This window comes from Pieris rapae, chromosome 3 (assembly GCF_905147795.1).
Source record: "Pieris rapae chromosome 3, ilPieRapa1.1, whole genome shotgun sequence".
Classification (NCBI taxonomy): Eukaryota; Metazoa; Arthropoda; class Insecta; order Lepidoptera; family Pieridae; genus Pieris; species Pieris rapae.
Window position 1 is genome coordinate 302,311 of NC_059511.1, and position 25,745 is coordinate 328,055.

Sequence of the window (25,745 nt, forward strand, 5' to 3'; positions counted from 1 at the left end):
TTTGACATACTGATTCAAATTTCAATCTGCAATCGTCAAACTTAAATTTTTGTCCAGATCGTAGGTACTACCGATAGTGTTAAAAACAATTTACTAACCGACCTTTTCAAACGTCGCAACTATTTCAACCATAGAAAATAAAACTGAAAAGATGGATGTGGATTTGTACGCTACCGATTGGGCACACTCGGCTGAAAGTGGCCGGTTGCCTCTTATTGAGGAGACATCGACTCATGGTACACAGGCACCGAAAGACAAGTAATCATTATTTTGCTTTACTTTCTATTATATCAATAGAATATTCCAGTTCCTTCTCTACCTTTTACGACATCGTATGGGCGCTACCGTTCTGTATTTGGTCAAGAACAGATTATGGAATCGTTACAAAAAATTAACGATTGCCTATCGCCCACTCATTTAAAATTTAACGTAGGTAATAATAGTTTTTTTGTGTGTATGAATCATACATATAATCATATTAGATTTTTTTAAATATAAATTAGTTTAATCCTTTAAAATTTGTACTTTATAAAAACATATACACCAATATTGGGAGTTTTTATGGAAGTTGTTACTGCCTTTTCCATCTTAACATTTTATGTAATGGGTTGAAGCACCATTTGCTACTATTTACATTGTAGCAAATGGTGTTGTAACCAGTGTTAAAAATTAGTAAGCTGTTATTATATTAAGTTATTTAATTATAATACAGATTGATATCAGTACTAGACCAAGTGGAGCTGAGGGTTGAACGGTTGAGAAGAGACACTACTAGAATTGAAGAGGAAAAAGATTCCTTACTGTCTACTTTGGATAGTATTAAACATTCGGAACTCCTCTCAGATATAACTGAATGTAAGACTATTAGTAAGACTATATTATACTACTTTCTTAAGTTTCTTTTAAAAATACAAAAAAAAAAATATTTGAGTAACTAATATTAAACAATGTTAACATATGTATAAATTTTTAATATTAAGAATTTACACATATAATTTTAAGGAAACAAGAATTGTAAATTTGGCAGTATACATAAATATTATCTGTAGGCCATATTTAGAACATTTGCTAGTTTGCAAACACAATACAACATTCCATCTAGTTATATATTGGGGATGTTGAGGAAAGTTTTTTTCAACATTTATTATATTATTTTCAAGACATGTCATAATTTTTTCATATATTTGTATTGTTTTTTGGTTTCAAAATTAAGGTAGATTCTTTGTTGCTATGAAATATGCAACTTATTATTTTTAAATCAATTTCATTATGTAATTGTGACAAATATAGTAAAAATACTTGTATTATGCAGGTGATAAAGATGACATTACCCGGTATGCAGACCGTATTGTAGCTCGTGCAATGACAATCGAGGTAGCTGTAAGAACTGACCGAGATCCGCAGCAAGAAGAAGCATTGCATCAGGTGAGTTGTCATATAGTCAGTGGTGATGTATACTGCGCAAATATTTACTCTTGAATGTTTTAGTATTAATTTATTATACTAGTTTGATGTCACAAGCAAAATTAATGTATGTGTATATAACTAAAGGGTATATTTAAGATACACTTTTGAGGAAAAATGTTATGCAATGACTGTTGGTTACTGAAAGTATGCTATGTCCATGTCGCAGCCAACTCGCTTAATAAGTCGTTCAATTCACAGCCTAGAATTCATAGCCATAAAAATATCTTTGTTAAAATGAAAATGCTTAAGCCAAACTTACATTATTATTGTCACTACACTCTTCCACTGTAGCTACTTGTTGTTTTTCATAAAACTTTAGAAAACACCATCAAAGTTATGCATTGCCACATTTTGAGAATTAGTAAGTTCAGAAAGTGAAATTAATTTTAAATCAACAGGTTAGGCAAGTGATCGTCATCGATGCAAGTCATTTGCCTAGCTGTTTGATCAACTAGCTGAACAGTTTTCAGGCCGCTAGTTAAACGGCTAATTAATCTAGTTGGCTGCGACATCCAAATAATTCACGATCCGCCAATGATACTAAGGCAGAATTCTAATTGAACTAAATCAAGGATTGGCCTATAAAATAAATAAAGAAATAACAAGACACTAAACTAATAATTATTAATGAATCTTGTGACGTGGAATATTTGTAGTTTCTAGAGGTCGAAATTGTATAACTTGTATGTTAAGTAAGTCTTCAAAAATATTCACTAAGTACTACAAGAGCATTATACAAGTGTATTATCAAGAGCGACATTTGCCGATTGAGGTTGATAACAATCAAAAGCCTGTTATTTTTTCATTGAAATAATTTAGTTCTTTGAAAAATCACAATTTTATTTATATCGAGTGTAGAGTGTGATCAGTAATATCACGGCCATCAATCTTTTGTTCTTGCGTATCCTTGATACGCATTTGCATTATGTGTTCCGTTTGACGTCCGAGGTCCATTATGAGAGAGTACATCGCTTCCGTTTCCGCCCAAACCGCTAGTTACCGACCTTTTCCCACCACGTGACACCGCCGCCCGCGCCCAGCGTTTGAAACTGGAACTAACTTTTTATCGCGCTAAAGCAAGCCGCCAGAATTCTTGTTCATTGTTGCGTCGTTTTTCGTCTAGCACAGTCGCTAGTGCAAACTTAAAAACGAATCAGTATATTTAAAGTTAATCGACCTAAAATTTATTTTCAAAGTGAAAATACGTAAATCGGTGAACTCGGTTTTCACGTTATAATTACAAAATCGTTAAGAAAAGTGCTAAAATCGGTGAAAATTGGTTAAGTAAAGTGCTAAAATAGGTGGAAAAATGGTTAATAAAAGTGCTAAAATCGGCGGTGTTGGCCACGCGGTCGAACGTGCCTAGCCCGCACTTTACAAAGCCTTCTCATAATGTCACGGAAGATTTTGTCTCTGCAAGTTCTAACAAGCCGGGTTCTTCGCAAAGTTCGCAAAAGCACGAGTGAAGAGGATGAAGAACCGCCGCCAAAACAAAGACGAAATAACCACGTGCGCAAGAATTCACGTGATTCTTCTCCAGATTTGTTTTAAAGGTTTGAGTAATTGTCGCAGAAATTAGTGAGTCATCTTAATAATACTTTCTTCAATTATGCTGCGTCATCTGGCATGTTTAAAAAGTGCCTCAATCTATATATAATAATAATGCAAACCTACCCGTTAACCCGTTTTTAAACCATGCGGCTTAACGCTTCTTATCTGAACTGTGTACGTTATATGATATACAAAAGAAATACGTTGCTTTTTCTGCTTTTACCGATTTCAAAATTAATAAAGACGTTTCCTAGAGGATTCTTTATAATTGTATATCATGGAACGGTTTATGGTTTACGGTTATTATGGAAAGTTTTGCGGTCTTATCGAACACGTTTGTAGCTCAAAATGAGTTAGTAAATAAGGCGTTACGTAGCGTTTTAGAGTGGTATTCTCACTTGAACGTGACACTTAATTCAATTCTATACATGATCAATTGTACGAATGTTTTGGTCAAAGTATAAAGTGTATAAAGTGAGTAACGGGCTCACGAGGTTTTACAAATTATTTGCGGCAAACGGGCCAAAGTCTTAGAATCTCGCTGTAAAACATTGCTAAAAAACCTAAAAAGAATTTCCTCTCTTCGGTATACATGTTCAATCCGGAACTATTATCTACATATTTACATAAAGTTGGTGGTATTGACAAATTTGGCAGAATTTGCGGGTACCAACCTAAAACAATACGCGTTAAATCACCCGTACGTTCTGAATAGCCTGTAGCTTCAACTTCTCAGGTCAGTCAAAAGCCCTTTCTTTGTAACCGATACAACTCAAAACAAGGACAAAAGAGTCACAACTTCGACGATCACGAAAGGAAGAAAAAAGGGGGGTGCAAAAATAACAGATTAAATAAATACAAGTATAAGTGACTCGATAGGCTTTTCGGGTGGTTGTTTAAGGTACTATCACAAAAATTGGGCGAAATTAAAACCCTCTTCCAACCGCCATTAATACTGCCAACGCGGGAAATCCTAAAAAAGTTGCAAACACCTGTTTCAACTTCGATGTCGTTGGAAATCCATTTCATGATTCTAAACCATAATAAATACTGGAGCCAGCCCTACTGACCCCGTTGTTCATATCTCCTCTTTTATAATAACGAAAAATTAAATAAATAAATAAATGCGATTTATTTTCAACCCAAAATGCTTATTTTCATGAAACCAGAACCTTTTCATCTGTTTCATCACCACCAAATGCCAAATTTTCCTATAATAAAGCAATGGTGAAGGATCTCGGCCAAACCCAGTACCATGTACCGATTTTCCACGAACGTCGTTTCTTTCTGTGTACCAGTTATGAGGGAAGGCTCCGTCAAATGACATGTCTACCTCTTGGGTTGGCCATAGCTCCGAAATTTTTTTTTGCGTCGGCGACAACTTGGACAGCCGAGCTATTACGCCGTCAAGGCTTACGAGTAATCGTTTTCTTGGATGATTACTTACTGGTCCACCAGGACAGAACAAGTCTGAACTCCCAGGTTCTCGTAGCCATGCCCGTTATCTTTGAGAACCTGGACTGGACCATAAATCTAGAGAAGTCGATATGCACTCCAATGAGGTCGATCGATTTTCCGGGTATCACGTGGGACACAATATCAAATGCAAAGTCCTCACCTGCAGAGAAAGTAATCAAAATTCGTCAGTGCCAGTTAACACGCCTGTCAGCCGGCAAATTGGACCCTCAAGCAGGCCCAACGCCTCTAAGGGTATGCCAATTTTGCGACCTCCATCACCCACCGGGGGAGGTTGCATTGCCGAACGCTACAGCGATACAGGAATGATTTAAGGAGATCTCCTCTTTGCCCGAGTCCTTTTGCAGAGGAGGTGAATCAAGACATGGTATAGTAGATAACCTATCTCAATTTTGCGACCTTCATCACCCACCGGGGAAGCTTGCATTGTTAAACACTGCAGCGATAAAGCAATTCATTAAGGAGACCTCCTCTTTGCCCGAGTCTTCTTGCAGTGGGGGTGAATCAAGACATGGTATGGTGGTTGCACAACCTCGGTCACAAGACCCCGATTCACTTAAAAACAAGGCATATGCATTACATTGTCACCGATGCCTCGGATCTACAAAAGGGAGTGCAGGTCAACAACAAACCCCTGAAAGGTTCTTGGACACAGTCGGATGGAGTGGCATTGTAATCTGAGGGAGATGCACGCTCGTAGCAGCAATCTGTTTGACACACTCCGGGGTCCTAAAGAACTCAACGTTAATCCTGCAAAGCGACAGCAAAACTGTTGTTTAGTACATAAAAAAACGGAGAAGGAACAAGGTCCCCAAATGCTGTTAAAATTGACTAAAGATCTTCTGGCACTGACGTACAGTTTGAATATTGTACTTATCCCTCACGACACTTGCCGGGAATGTACAACGTGGAAGCCAATTACCTCTCGCGCAATCGCAGGGGCGCCAAAGGGCATCTCTTAAAAAGGCAACCACGGACATATTCGAACCATATAGATCTTTTCGCTTCTGGAGAGGTTCATGTCGTAGCAAGTTATGTGTCGCTAAACTATTAGACTCGAACGCTTGCGACTCCTTCATTAAGCAAATACTGGAGATACGATCTAGTGTTGATATTTCCACCGCCAGCGATTCTACCTCGAGTGTTGCACCATTTCATCTTTCCTCTAAGGGAAATAATAGCATAATAATAGCACCCAGGTGGAGGAAGCAGTTTTTGGCGCCCGGATTTGATAGCCCGAACACTTGCACCCTCGCTATCAGTACGGAATCTAAGCCAAACCCTGATATATACATACCGTAACTAGTTAACCTCCTCCTTAAGTGCAGAAATTACAATTGGAAACGTTTTTGGCTAGGAATCTTTAACAGACAACTGGCTTGAGACGAAAAACTTCTTTCGTCGTGTTGAAGAACTTCAACAAGGAAAACATAAGCCCCTTTTTGGTATAAATGGGTAAATTAAATTATAACTATATATATAATTAAATATGAACTGAATATGTCGATTCCCGGCTCCTCCTGATGTAGTTAGATACTTAGCAAAACTATTTACCAAATAATCATCTGGCATATGGTTCAATTTGTGAGACTCTAAGCGATGTTAAGATTCTATCTAATAATAATTTATTAAAAACGTACATAGTAAAGCATTTCCTTTCCTCATATCGCTTATAGCTAAACCAATCACGCAGGAATTGCCAGTATGGGATGCACATCCATTATAATTTTATTGGCGTCTCGGCGCAGAGTTCATGATTTGACTCTTGCATGGCGACCTTCATCATTTTATTATTAGCCGTAATTGCATCTGGTTTTCGGTTATAAAGCAGATACAGAAACGTATAGACAATCAAGTTGGACGTTTTTATCTTGCCCGAATAAGCATCTAAATCCGTAATTTGTCTTAAGACACTCATAACCGTCTCTAATAATAGGCGTGGCTCCTTGACAAATTTATTTATTACAACCAGAGATCTTGTAAGACTAGCTACCCCCGCAATTATTGGGAGCTAGGTTAAGAAAACCCTTTAGAATCGGGTATCAAATCATCGCCGCGTAGTTGATTAGGTATAGCTTCGCTAAAGTTTTTAGAAAGATTTCCCATAAATTAAATTATTGCTAAGGCATAGTGGCGTCATGAAAGTTCATAAGAAATATTATTGTCGAAATCTAGAAAATAATAGTCGGAATGCTGAGACTCGATCGGAAAAGTCTCTTTCTCAGTAGGATTTTCGGCCGCTTAATGAATTAGCCAGGTTTTCTACTTCATTATAAACAATGAAAATTTATTTACCATATTTATTAAATGGTACTAAAGCTTAGGCTTTAATTAGATTGTATTGTTTATTTCATCATGATTCTATCGGAAATAATTAATTCAAATCACATTGTTGCGTTTTTTAGTTATATTATATAACTTTACAAGCCACCAGGAGATAACAAACACGTCTCTCATAATGGACCTCGGACGTCAAACGGAACACATAATATATAAATTTTACCTAAAAATAAAATTTGTATTATGTTTCCTAAGACGTCCGAGGTCCAAACAAGCTCTTCCTGGTTCTCTAATTATGAGACAAACAATGAACAAGAATTCTGGCGGCTTGCTTTAGCGCGATAAAAAGTTAGTTCCAGTTTCAAACGCTGGGCGCGGGCGGCGGTGTCACGTGGTGGGAAAAGGTCGGTAACTAGCGGTTTGGGCGGAAACGGAAGCGATGTACTCTCTCATAATGGACCTCGGACGTCTTAGGAAACATAATACAAATTTTATTTTTAGGTAAAATTTATATATTATTCATCATCTCATGCTAATCAATGATATCTAAACTCTGAAGCTTGTTGTTTGTAAATAAATTTAAATTAGTGACAAAAAAAATTACTTGAGGGCTGTGACACAATTACGTAATATTTTAAGAGCATGTATATTGGGTAGAATTTTAAAAGATAGTCCAATTATATTGTGAAAATAAAATAATAACCAAAATGTAGTTAAGAATTAAATGTTGACATTTCAATTTCTCTTCTTAAACGTGTTTTCTGTCTTTTTTGTTCATTAATTTATAATCCTTAATCAAAAGATGGGATCTCGTTCTCACATTGGCTATAACATTTCAGGTAAACATGTATATCGATAAATTAGTAATGTCCGTTCACGACGACACAGTCCTGGCCCATACCCGCTGTCAGGCGTACATGAACGCTTGCACTTCGCAGCCCGACCCCAGCTCCGGAACCGACAAGAACTTCGAGACCGCCATCCTCGGCTGCACCCTCGACGACCAGAAGAGAGTCAAGAAACGCCTCGAGGGCCTCCTAGATTACTTTGCGAAACTCAACATCACCACATTCTCGTGAGCGGGGTTCAAGTGGACTGTTTGCTGCCGAAGGCGCTTCTTTCTCATATCGGCCATGACTTAACTAGAAGTAGAGGTATGAAAACCGTTCCTTAATGGTCGGTAGTGAATTGGAACGCACCTTGTGATGAATGTGTCTGCGATGCTTAATAATTTTAGTCTCGCAATGTGAATTAAGATTTATTGCAATTTAATTTTGAGAAAAGCTGAATTATGCATTTAGTTTTATTAATATATATTTTATAAGCAATATCGCATATCCAAGCATAAAATCCTACCAGTAGACACATTCATTACAAATTTTTCTTAACAACTAAAAACTAATTGGCTAAATTACCGTTTTATACATAATATTATTTATTCGAGACCAATTTGTTATTTTCTTTTGGGTGTGTTTGATATAAGTAGGTTGAGCCGAGGGTTAAAATGTTGTAACTTATATAGGAATTTATTTCTAAGTTCCGAATTGTGTCTGATAATTCTGGTTATTTGGGAATAAAGGCATTTGTTATATCCGGAGCAGAAACGGTAATTGATTCGCACATTGTTAGTTTATTATTCGTCTAGAACTTTAATTACACACCTTTTCTCACTTATACATCAGTTATTCTGTAGCACAGGGAAACGTTAGATAAATGTCTGGTTGAGATTTTATTTCGACCATAATATTTGTTTCAGCCTGTATGGTGTTTACTTACAATTGATGCTACCAGACATTTATCTTTGTCGTCAAATAAAAATTACTTCTGCCTTATTTAGTCTTGTACAATTCTCATAAAATGGGGATTTTTCGTGTAATGAAATTGGTTCTTTCTTGAACTGGCGATAAAGGAAAGATGGAGTAAGACTGCTTGTAGTGGTTGTATAGAATACAATGTGGTAGATAGGTATTGGTTATTAAAATTCGACCATCGAAAGTTAACGAAAAAGGTTTTATTGATGTGTTTGAATGTTTATCGTTTTAAGTCCATTAAAATATTCTATTAAATGTGTAGTTTGAGTGATACTTACCTTAGACATCTGTAATTATTTTTAGGTCATTAACTTATTAAATATATGCAAAGTGTATATTCCAAATTAACTAAAAACGAGTTGATTTCGTGTGGTACTTCTCAAGCTTTTGTAAAATTTTACAAGTACTGTAGATTTCGATTATTAGTTTTTCTTATATTTTATACTAAAGTATGTTGTAATATTTCGTATATGGCACATGCATACAATAAACTATGAGATCTTAAAGGCGGTGTTTCATTTTATTTCTAATTAAATACGTTTTTTGTAATAATTTATTGACACCAAAACAAATACATATTTACAAAAAATACTACATTATTTTTAAGGTAATCTGCACAACTTGAGTCATTTGAGGAACCAATACTTATTTTATTGGATATGTCAGATATATTTTTAAATATTCTCAATTAACTACAAGATATATGTAGTAAATAAACCGCAACACACAAACTTTTTCTCCACAATAAGTCTTCAATTTTAACCAGTGCTGTGATTAAATGTGAATAATGTGGGGAAATACCAAATATACCAACTATAAGGAAACCATTAGATGAAGGAAAAATTTCCCCTTTAAATTTACTTAAAATCAAAGTCTAGTTTAATGTATTAAAATTGCACATATCCAAACAACAAAATTATGTACATACAGTATGTAATGTATTTCCAGGCGTTAGTCTACAAATGCCAAATCAATAGCTAATATCAGAATGTACAGAGAGGCACCACGTTTGCTTAACATACTACAAATTAGGTGTAACCTTAAATTATTTTTACATAATCATAAACACAAGGGTTTAAAAGTCCAACTGTAGTCAACCTTATCCACTAGACAGTCAATCACAATATTCTGCACGCGTTTTTAAAAACATTTTTCTTTTTACCACCAGGCCTATGCTTGACTGGGCGGAGTAGAATTGTACCGTTGCTGTTGTGATTAGTAAACGTTCCTGAAACAAAGCGTCAATTACATATTTTAAAGCAACTATTGTTCGACTTAATAATCAGCACATAATCAATTAGTTGTCTATGGACGATAGATTAATGTATATGTAGTAGCTACCTATAACTGGTGCTAAAGTAGGTGCAGTGATTTCAGCTGCGTGTTCTCGCCTCAAGTCCGCGAGGCACCTCGCTGCCAGCGCCCGAAAGACGGCTCCGACGTTCACGTCCTCCTTAACCGAAGCGCGCATAAGCCTACAGCCCAGAGCTCTTGCCACTAACTCGGCTTCATCTCTGAAATTATTGACTCTTCATTAGCACAAACCCGTCACCTTCCTCTTAGGTTTCAGCTTTTGCTTTCTTGTTAAACTTTAAGGGTGAGATTCAAAGCTCAAACTTATAATTTCCGTTATTCTCGACCGTGAATCAAGTGAGCTATTGAAGCTGTTATAAGCCGTAACTAAAGGTACAAGGCGTAAAGCGATTGATTAGAAAATAATTAGAACAGAATACGCTCGATGAGATGACCATACAATCAATAGTAGGTCTTCTATTATTAAGATAAATTGACTCTAAAATCTAATTGAAAAAAATTCAGTTGCAACTATTTCTTCTCTCTTCCATAATTATTAAAAATCATTTTTCATCGTCGTTCAAAAATACATATTTATATTATTAGTGATCTACTTACGGGCCCACTACACACTGATCCATTAAGTCAATTTTATTTTGAACAATTATAGTTGGTATTTCACCGCACTCGTTTTCCACCTGTAAGGAATTTATTATTTTATCTACCTTATATTACAATTTACATCTATAAATGTTATTTTATCATAAAAATTATCGTTGGACAGAACCCAACATAGATTGATAAATAATATTTAATTCTTAAAATATGCTAAAGCTTAATCATACTTAATGCTATGTTAGCTGGTATATTATTTGTATCTCAGTAATACAAACCAAGTTTTATACTATACTTACATCAAAGTATTGTTGAAATGAAACAAAACAACGTAATTACTAATTTATTTTTAAAAGTAAATAATACCTATTACTAAAGTTAGTACGTTTAAGCTATATTTTAAGCAGAAAGTTCACAGTCGGGACTTCCAGTTCTTCCAGTCATTATATCAATGTCTTCCACTATTGACTGAACTTCACCCATTGCTGGTAGCGACTTTGCCAATAAAACTCCCCTGCCCCCAGTAGAACAATTGATCCCCAAAACATAACCGTCATCAACATCAATGAAAATGTACTTCGAAAGCTTATTGCATGATCTAATCTGATATTTCACTTCATCTTCCCCGTAATAAAGCAAATTTACTCTGGTTCCAGCAGTGTTCTTGTAATTGGATTCGATTAGCGTTTGATTAAATGGAACAGTAGAACACTCTGGACTGTTGTGTACTTGCGTAGTCTTTTTAAACTGGACAGTTTCACAGTTTCTTCTCTGACGCTGCAATGGTGGCCAATAGTACACAGCGTACCAGTCTCCTTCCAATTGGTTTAAGTCAAAGTTGTCTCCGCTTCTGAAGTAATCAATGCACTGATCCTCCACATTGGCGTTGGACTTCACTTGGCCAAATCCGAAAAGACAAACAAAAAGTAACAAAAAATACATTTTAATTGTTGCTTTTGATGTAGAGATAATAGGTATGATTGTCGTGAATATTGGCAGCGCACTAAAAGCTAACTGCGTGCCGACTGCCGGGTCGAAAGGATATCAGTATTCTAATTTATCCCCCGTTATCAATTTTACCGAAACAAGTTAATCATTCACATGTATACAGAAAGTGTAATAGATAAAAAAATGTATTATTCATAATTTAGTTAGCATGTTGCTAAAAATGTTTATTCATTTTTCTATTCTTCACAATTACTACTAATACAATAGATCTACACAATAATACCTACACCGATATTAAAAATAATAAGATCTCATAACTAACAACATAATCAGCTCTTGTGAATTCAGCCAGTGTACAAACAAATCGGTCTACCTCAATAGAAATTTTATTTATTATATGTATTTTATTTATTATATGCGCCAATAACGCGAGCGGCGTTATTGGCGCTCCGCTAACCAATTTGCGCGCGCGCGGTACATCCAAAAGTTATCACTTCCGCACCAGATTCTTGCTTGGAACCCAGTCTCTCCATTATATCCACATAATGGACGCGACCCATAATAATCCTGACCTGAAGCGGATTAAAAGGATTCACACAATACAATACTTGTAGAAGTACCGGGTGAATTTATTTTGTAGTCGCTCTAACATGAGACTGTATTTTAGCCTTATATGCGGCCTACACCATTGCGTTGCACCCCAAGTGACTTCTAACTAACGCATTGTATAAAATTTTAATTACACTGATATTCGTGAAGTCACAAGCTATTCTCAATCAATGTGGTGCGCAAAACAAAGAACCGGATTAAAATATAATCTTAGATCTTTTACCAAAGAGAGATCACTTATGATGGTATAATTGTTACAACAAACTGATACTAATGGCAATTGCTATTTACTTACTTATAATGTTTCTCTTAAATGATATATTACTAAAATGTGCCACAAGTACCACACACAATATTTTTGATTATCTAAGGAGTTAGCGAATTTACCTATGTTTTTTAAACATCCGGTCTACATAAGTGTTGCGACAGACGTACAACACATACCTATTTGTATCCTTAATAATAAATGTATTTGATTAAAATAAAGTTTTCTAAGCATCTTATTAATATAAAGAACTTTGGTACGATATAAATTTAATTTTTAGTACCTTTAGCTTCCATGAATGTAAGGCTAGAAAAGAATCCCTATCAGTTGTAGAGAACGCGAGAACACAGGCGTGGGCGCCGCGATAATAAGCTTTTGTGATAGCATCGAACTCCTCTTGACCGGCTGTATCCCACAGCATCAGTCTAACTTCTTCACCATCGATTCTGAAAATCATTAACAGCACACTTATATTCACGTTCACGTTCTTTGTCGCTAAAAACTTCAATGTATACAACAATAATTTTTACTTTCAAATTTAATGTCCCGTTTTGTTGGAATGTTTTTATCCTAAAAAAAAACATTAACGTTAACAAATAAATATTTAAATACTTCGGGGTTTTATCATATCATCTATAAATGAGAGAGAATTTATTATAAGATTAATTAGTTGAGAGTAAATTATTATTGAACAAGGAACTAAGCCTTAAAATTGATTTCCGCAGTGAAAGCATCTCACGTGCAAATACTAATGAAGAATTTAGGTCAAGATCGCACCAACTTAGAAAATATTGGAAGATGTGCGACTAGTTTACCGGATTTAAGTTTCACTAATATATACATACTTTCTCGATTATTAAATAGTAAATACTAAGAGGAATTTCGGGGAAAAATACTGAACAAAGAATATGCCGGATGTATTATTGTATTAAATATTAAGAACTGTAAAGTAAACTGTAACTGTGACACTAAGCTCATAAGTCATAACTCATGTCTCATCTCTCATTCACTTAATAGAGTAAAGAAATATTTCAAATTTAATTATCGTTAGTTTATTTATTACTTAATAAAGGGGGACGGCGCGTACGCAGTCCCCACTACCAAAAATTACGCGTCCGAGTTATCCACATTAGGGATAATCGCAGAGGTCAACTCAACCGCAGTGCAATGGATAAGTCTCGCTCTGGGGGAACCGCCTTCTTGATCACGGTAGCCCCTACGCCAGGTAAGTATGCTTTCACATTGTTACCATCGGTATATATAGTGATGAACGAAATACTTCTATACCGCGATTTATGAACTACAGGGCGACATCTGTTAGCCGTCTGTCTCATACGTAATTTAATATACGACCAGCGCCATCTAGGTTAATATGAAGAGACAAATATCCGGGCAGCTACAGTATTTGCGTCGCGTGTATTTTTTATCTACCTAATTAATATGTCACATTTACACTCGGCCCTATCGAGCAGGGCAGCGTGAATATTAGTCACTGCTGTTGTTTTTGTCAATGTTGCAAGTCGTTTGGTAAATGAGTGTCACTCACTAGTGACGATATTGCAGCAGAAGTATTTAGGGCGACATTTTCGGCAGTAACTGAAGAAATAGCAAGGGTTTAGCGTGAATGTGGTATAAGGAGAAGTAATCAAAACCACATAGTCTATGTTAAAATGAAGAACGGCTAGATGCACTGCGTTTCTTAATTATAAACTTGTAACTTACTCGATTTGCCGTTCGAGAAAATCAACACCGATGGTCTTCTTATAATCTCGGGTGAAGGTGCCGCGGCAATACCGCTGTATCATGCTGGACTTCCCCACACCGCCATCACCTACTATCACCACCTTGAGGGCTACCTCCAGCTCCTCCTCACGCATCCTCTCAGCCCCGCACCGCGCATTAGTGCACACTATTTATTCTGGAACAATAACAAATAATATTTTATTTAGCATCTTGTGTGATATCAACAAATTCAAAATGCTTAACGTTTATTAAAGTTTATATTTCCTATATAAGGAACGATTTGCACACAGTCTATAAACAATAAAACCCCCTTTTTACATATCTGCAGTTGTTTATCACAAACAGAAACCAGTTTTAAGGAGCACCTGTTCGTGAATAGTTAACCTGATTTTATTGATTGCGCACTCAACACCGCTTGAGTCTGAGATAAAACCTTTTTGCTTAACAATTTTGTAATAATTCATTAATTTAAAATTATTTTATATGGATTAGACTTGCAACTGCTACACAATTCGTAACTATGTGTGTCATCAGACTCGTTTGATTTACCAAAATTACAGATGGATTTAAAGAAAAACACTTTTTTAACGGTTTGAATTCATATATATGTAATTGTAAATTTATAATTATTTTTAATACAGATGGATTTAAACGAATCTATAAATATGGAATGTGTTAGAAAGTTATTTTTGGCCTTCTAGGTCGTCATAAAATTACGAATCCTCTTTACACCGTAAGAGAACTATAATATTTACTGGATTGGTCTATCGACATCATTTAGCTGATATAAATTTCTAATCTAACTTTAAAGTTCACACTTTAATAATGTTACGATTTGCTATGAGAAGTAATTTAAGATGAACATATTGCTAAATGATTGCAGAGTTTTTACTTTCGAAGTCGAGTTTCACCACAACTCGGGCAGATTCCGCTCAGTCATGCTATTGATAAGTTATTCCGATTGTGTCAAGATGCTCTTCAGTTTATTCAACAAGTTATGTGAATAGGGCTTTTGGGGTCGAGCCCCATTATATTTTATATTCACTGTCCATCAGCAAATCCTCTAACCATGTATTGACTTTAAGAGTAACCCAATAGCGAAATATTTTGATGAAAAGAATCCTTCTTTTTATCAGCGCTCAGAAATCGCGGGCATATTCCAGTTATCTAGTTTGACTAAGAAAAGTTTTAAGTTAGAAATAAGAAATAAATTAATAAGAAAACAGAATTTTCGTAATTGAGAAAACTGTAACAACCGTTTCTAAATATACTTGGCTTTTAAACTTTTACAAGGATTTTCAAAAATGCATACATTTAGTTTATAGGAAATAAAATCAGTTTTTTTAATAAATACAATTTTAAAAATACTTTTTACTATCGTGAATATACAATTAATATAAATGTGTTAGAAAATTAACTTTGCAAATACATATGTATAATATACCAAGTAAAAAGTTTCAAAGATACTACTTACTTAGGTACTCGAGTCGTTTTTTGATAACAAAAACGTTACATACATTAACATGGATATATTATTTTAAAATCCCCTTTTTACATATGTGAAAAATGAATATGTATTTAGACGCTAATTGATAAATAACTTATTTATTAAAAGTATCCCTATTTAACCAGCCTGATTCTATGAAAGACTATTATTTTAAGAAACGCCTATTTTAAATAGATATGGGACTAAAATATGAAAATAGAGGAATTCAATTTCGTAATTATTAACATAGAGTGCTACAGTTATTAATTCATTGCATTTGCTTACTTTTTGTTTCACAAGTGAAACAGTTTCTGATCGACACCTTGACTCGGAAACAAATCAAGCATGACCAATTATAGTCGATAATAATATAACTTACAACAAAATCAACACGTTCTAAAAACAGGTCTCTAATCTGCTAGATAGCATATAGATATATTCACTTTACGTTTTAATAAATATACTCTTATAAAACACAGTACAAATACAGTACAATTATTACAGTAATAATTTATATAAACAAACCAGTAAGTATTTAAGCACACAACATCAAATGTTTTCTAATATAAAAAAATAAATAAATTCTTAAAATACCTAATGTACTGTGTAAATAAGTAGTGATAAATCCTTCATTTTACTATAAATAATTTAAAAAAACGTTACATGCGAGGTCTGGAATTATAAATGAATATAAAATTATTATTTTTCTACAAGTTAGTATTTTATTTTTCGTTATTTTATGCGTGAGGTGTATCCGTATTCTAGAAAAATCCTTTTCAGCAGATCTATGTAAGTCACAAAAAATGTTTTTGTTCTAAGGCTAAGTTCAAATTAGTGCGTGCCATTATCTGCGGTTAAGAAAAAATGAAATCGAATTACAGATACAGATTACAGTTACCGAAAGCAGGACGCTGGACACAGACCGAGGAATACAATATTTTTTGTCTTGCGTATTCAAATGTTGACACAGATAGTCACAGATTGTATATGAGGAATAACGGACATTTTCACAACTAAATGTTACCTGTATCGTAAATACAGTAATTTATTACGCTGTTTGTTTTCGCAGACGTGAAAGCCGGGAAATGTTTCAAGAAGTTTTAGCAAAAACGAACAAATGTTTATTGTCTATTAAATTTTATTTTCAAATTTATGAACATATTTACAACCTATTCACAATATTTCTAAATAAATACACCAAAAAGTTAGATATCAGTAAGAGGTAGTAAATACCATATTAGTTTTATGATCGTAGATATTAGATGAACAGCTTCTGTTCAATATCTACTTCCTTATAGGCTCCCGATAAAGGAGGAGTGTAATAAGGCAGTGCGCAAGTTAATATACGGATACATCTCTTACAATCCCATCATCAATCAGACGTTATTACTATTTACTTCCTTTCTTCGTACATGCAAATATATCTACGGAATTCCACTTTTTTATTGCTCATGTTTGGGAAGTCATCTAGTAGATCTTTATTACCATCTAGTGATACCTTTAACTTATACATATATACATATATATGTATATATATAATCAAAATTGTACGTAAAAAGGGAAATAAATAATAATAATAATGCGATACATTCTCCTTGGAACTGTGACATAAATAAATACTCTCATGCATAATATATAATAATTATAAATATCAAATGCTTTGAATTATGGAAAAATCCTACATTTTCAGCTCCTAATATTTCAAAGAAAATTTAATATAAAATATTATCACTTTTTATTAAATATTCCTTCCCATATTCCTATATCATTATACGTGTCTTGATTTATATTATTGTATTTTCTGTATTTTTCATATGCATTCAGGCTTTAAAATAAGTATCACAAACCTAATAATTTTACAGTTGATAGTCAAGAAGTATTGTTATTATAAAAATAAAATCGGTGGCTAAAAAAAAACCATCCAACCAAAATCAGCAAGAAGGCTATCAGCATCTCGAGCATGACAAACCCTGTCGAGTTTTTGGGTTTAAGGCAAGTTTTCCTCGCGATGTTTTCCTTCGAGCCAATGTTAAATGCGCCTATAGAATGAGAGTCCATTAGTGCACAGCCTGGGGGCGAATCTACGACCTGAATCCACTTGGCCAACACTGCTTATTTGTTATTATACCAAGTTAATTTATCTTCGATTAGTCGTCATCGTTTTCCAGCCTTGAAATGTAATGATATTCCTATTAATTACTTGTCATAGTAAATAAAAGATATACTTTCATTATAACTATGCTTTATTATTTATGGGCCCTGTAACATTGTATTGTGCATTGTGCTTCACCGAACCAGAAACTTCAAATCTCACATGGGCACAATTCACGGAAGAGTCACATTCGATATCATAACATCGCATTTTGAGACAATAGCGGCCTCGAAACTCCACACGAAACTTCCGTGGTAATTTTGTGTTAGGAGTTTTGATTTGGAACTTATGCCACAAGAATTAAATATGATGGGTATCGGTTCTTTAAGACATATATTATGATCGTTGTATGAAAATAAAATAAAAAACTTTTCTGTTTAGTCATTGAGATTGGACATACTTCTATTAATCTTTATACGCCTACGAATCTATCTTAGGTTTTTTTGGTATCGTTAAGAGGCGAAACTAATCTAAAATAGACAAGAGGTTCTTTCGTACTAAACGAATAAGAAACGCATGAAACAGCAATGTGTTGTTTTTTGTATTTAATATTCTAGAATAATTTTCACAAAGTAAGTAAAACTGGTAAAAATCATATTATCCTTATTCAGACCTTGCAAATAATAGTAATTAATTCTGTTTTTGTTTCCGTGTAATACTAAGACTATAATGCCGGTTGGCAAATATAAATGTATTTGTTTTTAGTTTTAGCGAAAGTCGTTACTCAAAGAAAGATATTTAATACACTTGATTCAAAATTAAAGTATAATTTATTTCAGAATATTTAATATAAAATCCTTTTCGAAATGAGATATTAAAAGTCGTTTATCATTGAAATAATGAGTGTTGGTTGTCGTCAAACCTGTATTGTACTTTCTCGCCATCAGAGTAACCCGTCCATAACCATCGTAAAATATTATTATATACCTATCGGTAACGATGACTTTGGAAGCGAAACCTCTTTTGTTTAAGGAAAGGCATTATTAATCTGTGTTTATCTTAAATTATATTTATGATCAGTGTTAACCAAGTGTCAGGCACACGCTGCTAAACTCTTGCGTGGCTGACCTACTTACCTGTAAAGAAATATTATCATGGGAACAGAAAAGATTATCTACCTAAGTATCTGAGTATACCTTACTTCGTAACTTAATACTTTGCATTAGCATTCTCTAATAATTATTATAGTGTAATTTAACTACAACACCAAATTTCGATGTGATTTCTCCAATATCCGAAGCGCTGATGACCTAAAAATGTAACATTCTCGACTCGAATATTCAAAACGCTATTGAAATACGCGGTAAGCTTGAGTGTTTTAAGATGGCGTTCATACATATATTACGCCACGTAATATTTTAGTCATATGAAATATCTCGGTAGCTGTCATTTTTCGTCAACGAAGAGCAAATTGGCGTGGTCGTTCAACCCGCACAGGAATGCGATCTCAGACCGATTGTTCTTGGTTCCACACTAGATCGAGTAATTGTCATATCCATCGCACTATAACAACGTGTGCTACATTAAAGATCTTAAGAATAAAGGATGCAGCAAAATGATTTACAAGCGGAACAAGTTACATTTAATTCTGCTTCCGACAATTTTAAAATCGAGTTCTTTGAAATACGCTTAAAATTATGAAGGATTAAGTAACTGGTATCAGGTATAATTAATGTCTTATGTACGATAATATTATAAACACAAATGGTATTATTAATATGTGTTTGGTTGTCTTTTATGGACAAACTAAAATACGTCTTTATTAAATTTGATTAATGTATAGAAAGTCTCTATCGTGGAGGAATGTTTATATTTTTTGGGTCTTTATTTTGTCTATTAGGTATAGATAGGTAAAACATGGAGAAGTGGTAGAATGATTGATCAAAAGTTTTTGGTTTAAACCCCAATACAAATTTCAAAAATTCCTTAATAATGCCGAATTATATGCTGAAGAAAAATGGGAATGCATGACGTATGATTAGAACTGGTATCCTAGTGAAATTAAACCTGTATATAAGAATTCTAAGAACAAGTAAACAGTTCATGAATGGCTCGTAGTTTGCGTCCTTGCCAACATTGTGGTGAGGTGAGTGACCTCAAAAAATTTCCGTAAGGAACACAATTTTCAGTATTCTTGTAAGTTTTTATAATAAATGTTTAAATGTAACTTCCTAAATATGTACCTATTATAAAAAAAATCAAATAGGAATCACGAAAATAATGAAAACAGGAAAATTGTTTCATAAAAAAAGCCCTAAATTAATTATTTAGGCTTATATTTCTTTTTTTTAAATGCATATAAACTAATAAAACTATTTTTCTGTCCAGCAACTGGTGTAAAAACTGTTATAATTAAACTGCGAGAACAGAATATTCCAATACCAAGCTTGAAATCAAACATTTTTCTGGTACATAACTCCACTTCCTGGCGGTCAAAATGTGTGTGGCCTAAAGCAAATATGCTAAGCTAATATTGGTATTGCTTTGAAGTCCAACTTAATGTTTACAGTACAATTAGGTCTGTACAACGCGCAAATGATTTTATTTAATATTGGAAAATACTAATTAGTACTAGAAATGCTTTTGAATTCAGAAACTTTTTAACGTAACTATTTTAATTATTCACTGATCTGTTTCCATTCCATAGTAAACACAATTTGAAAAAAAGAGATGTCGACTAGCTAGGACATCATGGACTGTCATGGCAAAAAAGTGCAGGCCGCTTCGCGAGACATGCCGATAGCATACGCCGGCCGGTCCCTTACAATCAACGTGCCAATAAATAAGTAATAAATGTCTGTCAAATATGTTTTCCTAAAATTTGATTATTCAATTAGTAAGGTGCTAATTGAATAATAATTACCAGTTTTTCTGTTTTAAGTTCTCATTCAAAATATTGAAAGTTTCGCAACATTAAATATAAAAATAGTTGAATAGGTGTATAAAGTATTAAAGCCAGTGTAAATGTGAGTATATAATAATATTACCCGCTATAAAACGACAGCGAAATAGAACAGGTGCATTGTTATCGCATCTGCTGTTGTCCTATAGACACCCTTTTAAACCAGTTGGGTTATACTTCTTCACTTGAAGCATTTGTTGCTGTTTTCCTGGACATATCTCTATTATCCTATTGATATTCGGCTTTCAAGGATTATTCGAAGGTATATAATAATAATAATAATAGCCTTTATTCAGATACATTTCACATTATATATTTTATATACATTTAAACAAATTTCCATTTTAATCCAATTCTGGTGCATCTATGTGCCCTTTTTTGGCAAAGGTATATAAAATTATATCAAATAGTTTATATTTAGTTAGTTTTAGTTATGTTAATAGTAGTAGTAGTATAAGTTATGTATAGGTTAAACGTAATGAATCAGACGCACAATAGTTTTGTTGGAACCGCCACATGTTGCATAAAGACATTGATATCAACAATGACGAAGGATGACATTGTGTTTTGTCGAATCATTGATAAAATAAACTTGATTACTATTACTTGATACTTTTACTTTCTTAGCAGCATGACAAGATATTTAAATAATTATTATAAAATTTATTATAATACCTCGTGGTTGCCACTTTCTCTTAAATCTTCCAAGGTATTAAGGTCAGACCAATTTGTATCTATCGTTTAATTTTTATATTTAGATATTAGAAGGATGTTTTTGTCAAGTGTATTTAAAATAAACTTTCACATAAAATAAAGACTTACTTTAAATTATAGGTTAAAATTGGGTAATAAAGCTATTGTTTATATTATTTCGGCTGTAATATCCTTTCTATGCTACGAATTAAAATAAAATTAGAACATTCTGTTACTATAGTTAGTATCACATCGTACATAAATTTTGAAAAGTGTATTTTCCCAAATTCTTCTAAAGATATGAGAATGACGAAACCTAAAGGCACCTTCCGCAGTTTGTATGTCAGTCGGCTATTTCCGTAATAATAAATTCCAATAACTTACATGTTACTTAATACTCGAAGTTTTACCTACAATAAATTGGATGAATTTTGTAATATAGGATATGTGTGATATATACACATTAATATTATATCTAAGCAAATGGCAGTGTGAACTAAATACTTATATAATATATTTATTGAATTATTAAACCAAATTTAACAGTAGTTGATAACATGTATGTATTCCTATATACTTATTTTGGTATTATCATGTCATATTTTTGTATTTCTAAGCAAGTTAAAAAGGTTTTACAACAAAGTGTTGTTGTAAAACCTTTTTAACAAACAAATAAACTATATTTTTTAAAGTTTGGCAGGGCTCAATACAATATTGTGATCAAAATTCATCTTGGAATAGCAGAGGATGTTGGAGTCATCAAAATGTTTTTCAGGCTATATTTTTGCCTTTACAATCTCTGTCAGTCTTTCACAAAGGGAGATGCTATGAGTATTCTGCAGCTATAAGTAAATTTTAATATCATATATTTCTTATAGAAATAGAATATGTGTACTGAAGAGGTATGATATGAATCTGAAGGCGTGAACCGTGACTGACAGTGGCTGGACGACGACCTTATATTAACGGATTTAAGCCTCATTTACACTATTCATAATAGAACGTTATAGTAACGGTTGTTTTCACCCCAAAATCGGGAAAAGGGTAGGTATTGTCTGACTTTTAAGCCAAAATCTAGGTTTAATCTATTTTTACTGATTGAAGGTTAACATAATTGAACGACTAGATTGTGACGTTAGATACGGGTAAGTAATACAGACCGAAGTTGAATATTAAATTTAATTACTGACACATAAGGAATGTCAAACACACTAGTTTGTAGCAAAAATAATTCGCTTAAGCAATCCAAAACCTACCTATAAAAACGTTTATTTCGTGGATTATATCATTTAACATGTCTGAGATATCACAAAATAAACGTAATTATCAATATTATAACTTAAAGAGATAGCTCACTGCAGATGTTTGCATAGAGTTTTTTTTTATAGAACAGAGGGCAAACGGGCAGGAGGCTCACCTGATGTTAAGTGATACCGCCTCCCATGGTCATATGAATATCTATGAATACGGCTAAATCAATGTCACTAGACCCCCCCTTATACATTTAGAAACAATTTTAAAAAAATATCTTCGAAACAACCCTACAGTCAAGATATAAAACCAGTTTACGCACAAATATCTTAAAATCTACCTAAAATACTTGTTTTATTTTAAAAAACGCAAAAAAGTCGTAAAACTTTTATTAGCATAATCTTAAGTGCTTTACAGTAAGGGAAAGGATACACTGATTGTAGACAAATACAAAACCCTAATTTGTATTACTATTTTATATTAGTCTGAACACGGAAAAACAGTAAGCGAATATGTCTCTCTTTCTATCGCCTTTTGTTAAGCTTGTTCCAGTAAAGATATTAATTGCCTAGCTTTCGAAATTGTTAAATCTCGCAATAAATTAATTAACCGCTGGTACTCTCACGACATGTTTCACCTTTCAATAGTGGATTTCTGTGTAAAAGTCTATGGAATCAGTCTCATAAGCGAGAAAGTATAACCGTAACAATTATCGTTTAGTGACGGCTAGGATTTTAATATTTGTCAGTAGCATATTAAAGTATTATTAATTGACACCACTAATTCATTAAGTTGCTGTTTTCTAAACAGGAATTTACGAGAATTTAAAATCAATAATATTCGCCATATTTATTCCGTAAAAACTCAAAGTCATCTGGTATAATTTATAAGAACATCAAAGGAATGTTTCTATTACACAGTTGTAACGTGTGGATAGAGATGGCGACCATTAGCGCAGGTAGCCTGACTATCATTATAAATTCTTCGCATAGCTACAAAAAGCTTTGCGAATTGCGCACCGGCTTGCAAATGCCGAATGCTTTATATTCCAATAAGAGTTAATACTTACACGATTTGATTAATATATACATTTTAAAACGAGGTATTTATTTTTATACTTTTATCTTCCTACACATATTAATAGCAATCGTAACAATTCATTTCTAAAAGAACTTAATATTTTATATGTATAATTGAAAAATTATATTTTTTATAGTTAAACAACAGCTTTTAATTTTTGAAATTCCATCAAATAAGTAAATGTTTAAATCCGTTTACAGTCAATAAGAATAATAACCTTCAAGACAGACTAATATCCATTATTTAATATTCTGGTCACACGATATGTACCTCTTGTCCTTACTACAACAGGATTACTAAGAAGACACCTTTATAGTTTATATATTATACGATGGTAATTGAACTACATGGCTTTAGGAGGTACGTCAGCATTTAGACATTTAGACATTAATACATAAAATACATTTCAAATAAACGTATGAACGTACCTGTTTCGTAGTCATTGAAACACTAATATAAAATGATACTGTAACTGGAATAAAACATACGCACGCATTTTTTTTTTTGAATGGGTACTCCGTATTATTTGTATAATTTCTGTTGAATTAAATACTTGACTTGCAGGTGGATTCTTTTTATAGGCTTCCTGATAGCATTATTACATGCAGAAAAAACTAATTACAGTTCTGAATGCTAAAATAAGCACATGCATAATTGTAGCTTGTCTATATAATTACATTAGATGAAAGAGAATAGGCTAATTAATACTGAGTACAATAGTGTTCACATTGTAACAAGCAATTATATTTTAAGTTTAGTAGCCGAAATCATATTTCATTGTTATATCATAGGTAGGAATTTATAAGTTCTCATTCTTAACGAGAGTTGTTTACGAGTTCTTTTTAACTGTAGGTTTATGCCCTTTTATGTAAGCCCTTTAGCTTAGTACACATTCAAATACCCATGTATTTGAATGGTTATTCGGAGCCTTTTTAGCCGCATAACAAGCCGCACCAGCTCTGTTGATGGTTCCATGTAGATGGGAAAGTTGCCAGTGTGTCTGAACAGGTTGCATCCCATACCAGCACCCGGTCTTTTTTCTTCCGTGGAATACCGTCGGGTCTCTTTCAATTCAATTGGAGATTTTAAGTTTATAATATTCATTAATTTGTTTACGTTGAATTAGTTGGAATAGATTTCTAACGAAGAATCTTAAACTAGGCCTTTTACAATTTCATATACAAGAGAGAGACGCCCAGCAATTTATTTACCTTAGAAATTTTTTTGGTAAATTCAAGAAAATTTTTATGTAATAAGAAAGCCTCCGTAAAGTATTGGCTAAAATCGAAGATAATTAATTAGATTCATTCATAGAAATTGACATAGATTGTAATTAGTTGTTACTTTACTAGCTTAAATACTCACATAAACCTCTGGCACGGTTGCACCATTACTTAATCCACTCTCACAACACTTCCACTATTTAATAAGACACATATTACGCGTGCACAAGGTATAAAGTTAGCGTGGAAACTGGCGTCTGGCGTGTGAAATTTGAGTGTGATGGGGATTGGTTGATGGTCGCGGCCGTAGGCTGCGGCGCGCGCGCACCCGCAGGCTTCGACGGGAAAGTTCATCGAACGTGCTTCATCTGGTAAAGCTTTTAAAGCTAATTATGAGAATAGCTATTAGGCCTGTATCCTGTGTCCTCTCCCAAGATTATGTGATCCTATTACATATACCCCTATTAAATGGTCAAATTATTATTGCGTAAGAAATCATCTAGTAGGCTAATGTTAAAAGCTTAATTAAAAAATAATAATATTTACTTTTACCTGCGACTTTTACCATACTATACATATACCTACCACTTTCCTTGGTAATAGTAGCCAATGTGTTTCTATGTGCACTATTAACGGTCAATTACTTTTGGTTTGAAAACATAATATTGATGAATCTCTGTATCAGCATAATTGTAAAACAATTGTACCTAACTCATTCATAACTGAAGTTTTTTTTTGAAGATGGCATGTGAAGGTAGTGGCGTTGGTTGTTGATAAAGTGTATCTAATATATTGAAATAGATTCTTGCCTTTAATTTAAGAAAAAACTCATTCAATCCTCTTTGTGCAACTATGTAATTGATGAAAAAATATTAAAGGAGGATTTAATAATCTATGATA

General features: G+C 33.5%; 3 protein-coding genes and 1 non-coding gene across 4 annotated transcripts; 1 reads left to right on the plus strand and 3 right to left on the minus strand.

Annotated features, from left to right (window-relative positions):
• Positions 1-15: 15 nt before the first annotated feature.
• Positions 16-9,091, plus strand: LOC111002661 (BAG family molecular chaperone regulator 2). The gene is made up of 4 exons (XM_022272835.2): positions 16-258; positions 713-855; positions 1,313-1,425; positions 7,614-9,091. Exons 1-4 carry the CDS (start codon positions 152-154, stop codon positions 7,851-7,853), a joined length of 603 nt encoding a protein of 200 aa, XP_022128527.1. The 5' UTR covers positions 16-151; the 3' UTR covers positions 7,854-9,091.
• Positions 9,092-9,168: 77 nt separating this feature from the next.
• On the minus strand, positions 9,169-25,124 carry LOC111002607 (ras-related protein Rab-23). The gene is made up of 6 exons (XM_022272763.2): positions 24,988-25,124; positions 14,038-14,233; positions 12,599-12,761; positions 10,497-10,576; positions 9,927-10,099; positions 9,169-9,813 (listed from the first exon to the last, which is right to left on the minus strand). Exons 2-6 carry the CDS (start codon positions 14,190-14,192, stop codon positions 9,704-9,706), a joined length of 681 nt encoding a protein of 226 aa, XP_022128455.1. The 5' UTR covers positions 14,193-14,233; positions 24,988-25,124; the 3' UTR covers positions 9,169-9,703.
• LOC111002608 lies at positions 10,823-11,792 on the minus strand. Its single transcript, XM_022272764.2, has one exon. The coding sequence runs from the start codon at positions 11,433-11,435 to the stop codon at positions 10,893-10,895; it is 543 nt and encodes a 180-aa protein (XP_022128456.2). The 5' UTR covers positions 11,436-11,792; the 3' UTR covers positions 10,823-10,892.
• Positions 13,387-13,548, minus strand: LOC123690722. The gene has a single exon (XR_006751322.1). It is a non-coding gene; the product is annotated as a U1 spliceosomal RNA (small nuclear RNA).
• Positions 25,125-25,745: the final 621 nt, after the last annotated feature.

Excerpts from the sequence above, each read along its gene's own strand:
- LOC111002608 (XM_022272764.2), bottom strand. The coding sequence starts at position 11,435 with ATGTATTTTTTGTTACTTTTTGTTTGTCTTTTCGGATTTGGCCAAGTG.
- LOC111002607 (XM_022272763.2), bottom strand. The coding sequence starts at position 14,192 with ATGCGTGAGGAGGAGCTGGAGGTAGCCCTCAAGGTGGTGATAGTAGGT. Across the intron at positions 10,100-10,496 it reads GATCAGTGTGTAGTGGGCCC|AGATGAAGCCGAGTTAGTGG; the intron begins GTAAGTAGATCA and ends CAATAATTTCAG. Across the intron at positions 9,814-9,926 it reads TACTTTAGCACCAGTTATAG|GAACGTTTACTAATCACAAC; the intron begins GTAGCTACTACA and ends GCTTTGTTTCAG.
- LOC111002661 (XM_022272835.2), top strand. The coding sequence starts at position 152 with ATGGATGTGGATTTGTACGCTACCGATTGGGCACACTCGGCTGAAAGT. Across the intron at positions 856-1,312 it reads CCTCTCAGATATAACTGAAT|GTGATAAAGATGACATTACC; the intron begins GTAAGACTATTA and ends TGTATTATGCAG. Across the intron at positions 1,426-7,613 it reads AAGAAGAAGCATTGCATCAG|GTAAACATGTATATCGATAA; the intron begins GTGAGTTGTCAT and ends ATAACATTTCAG.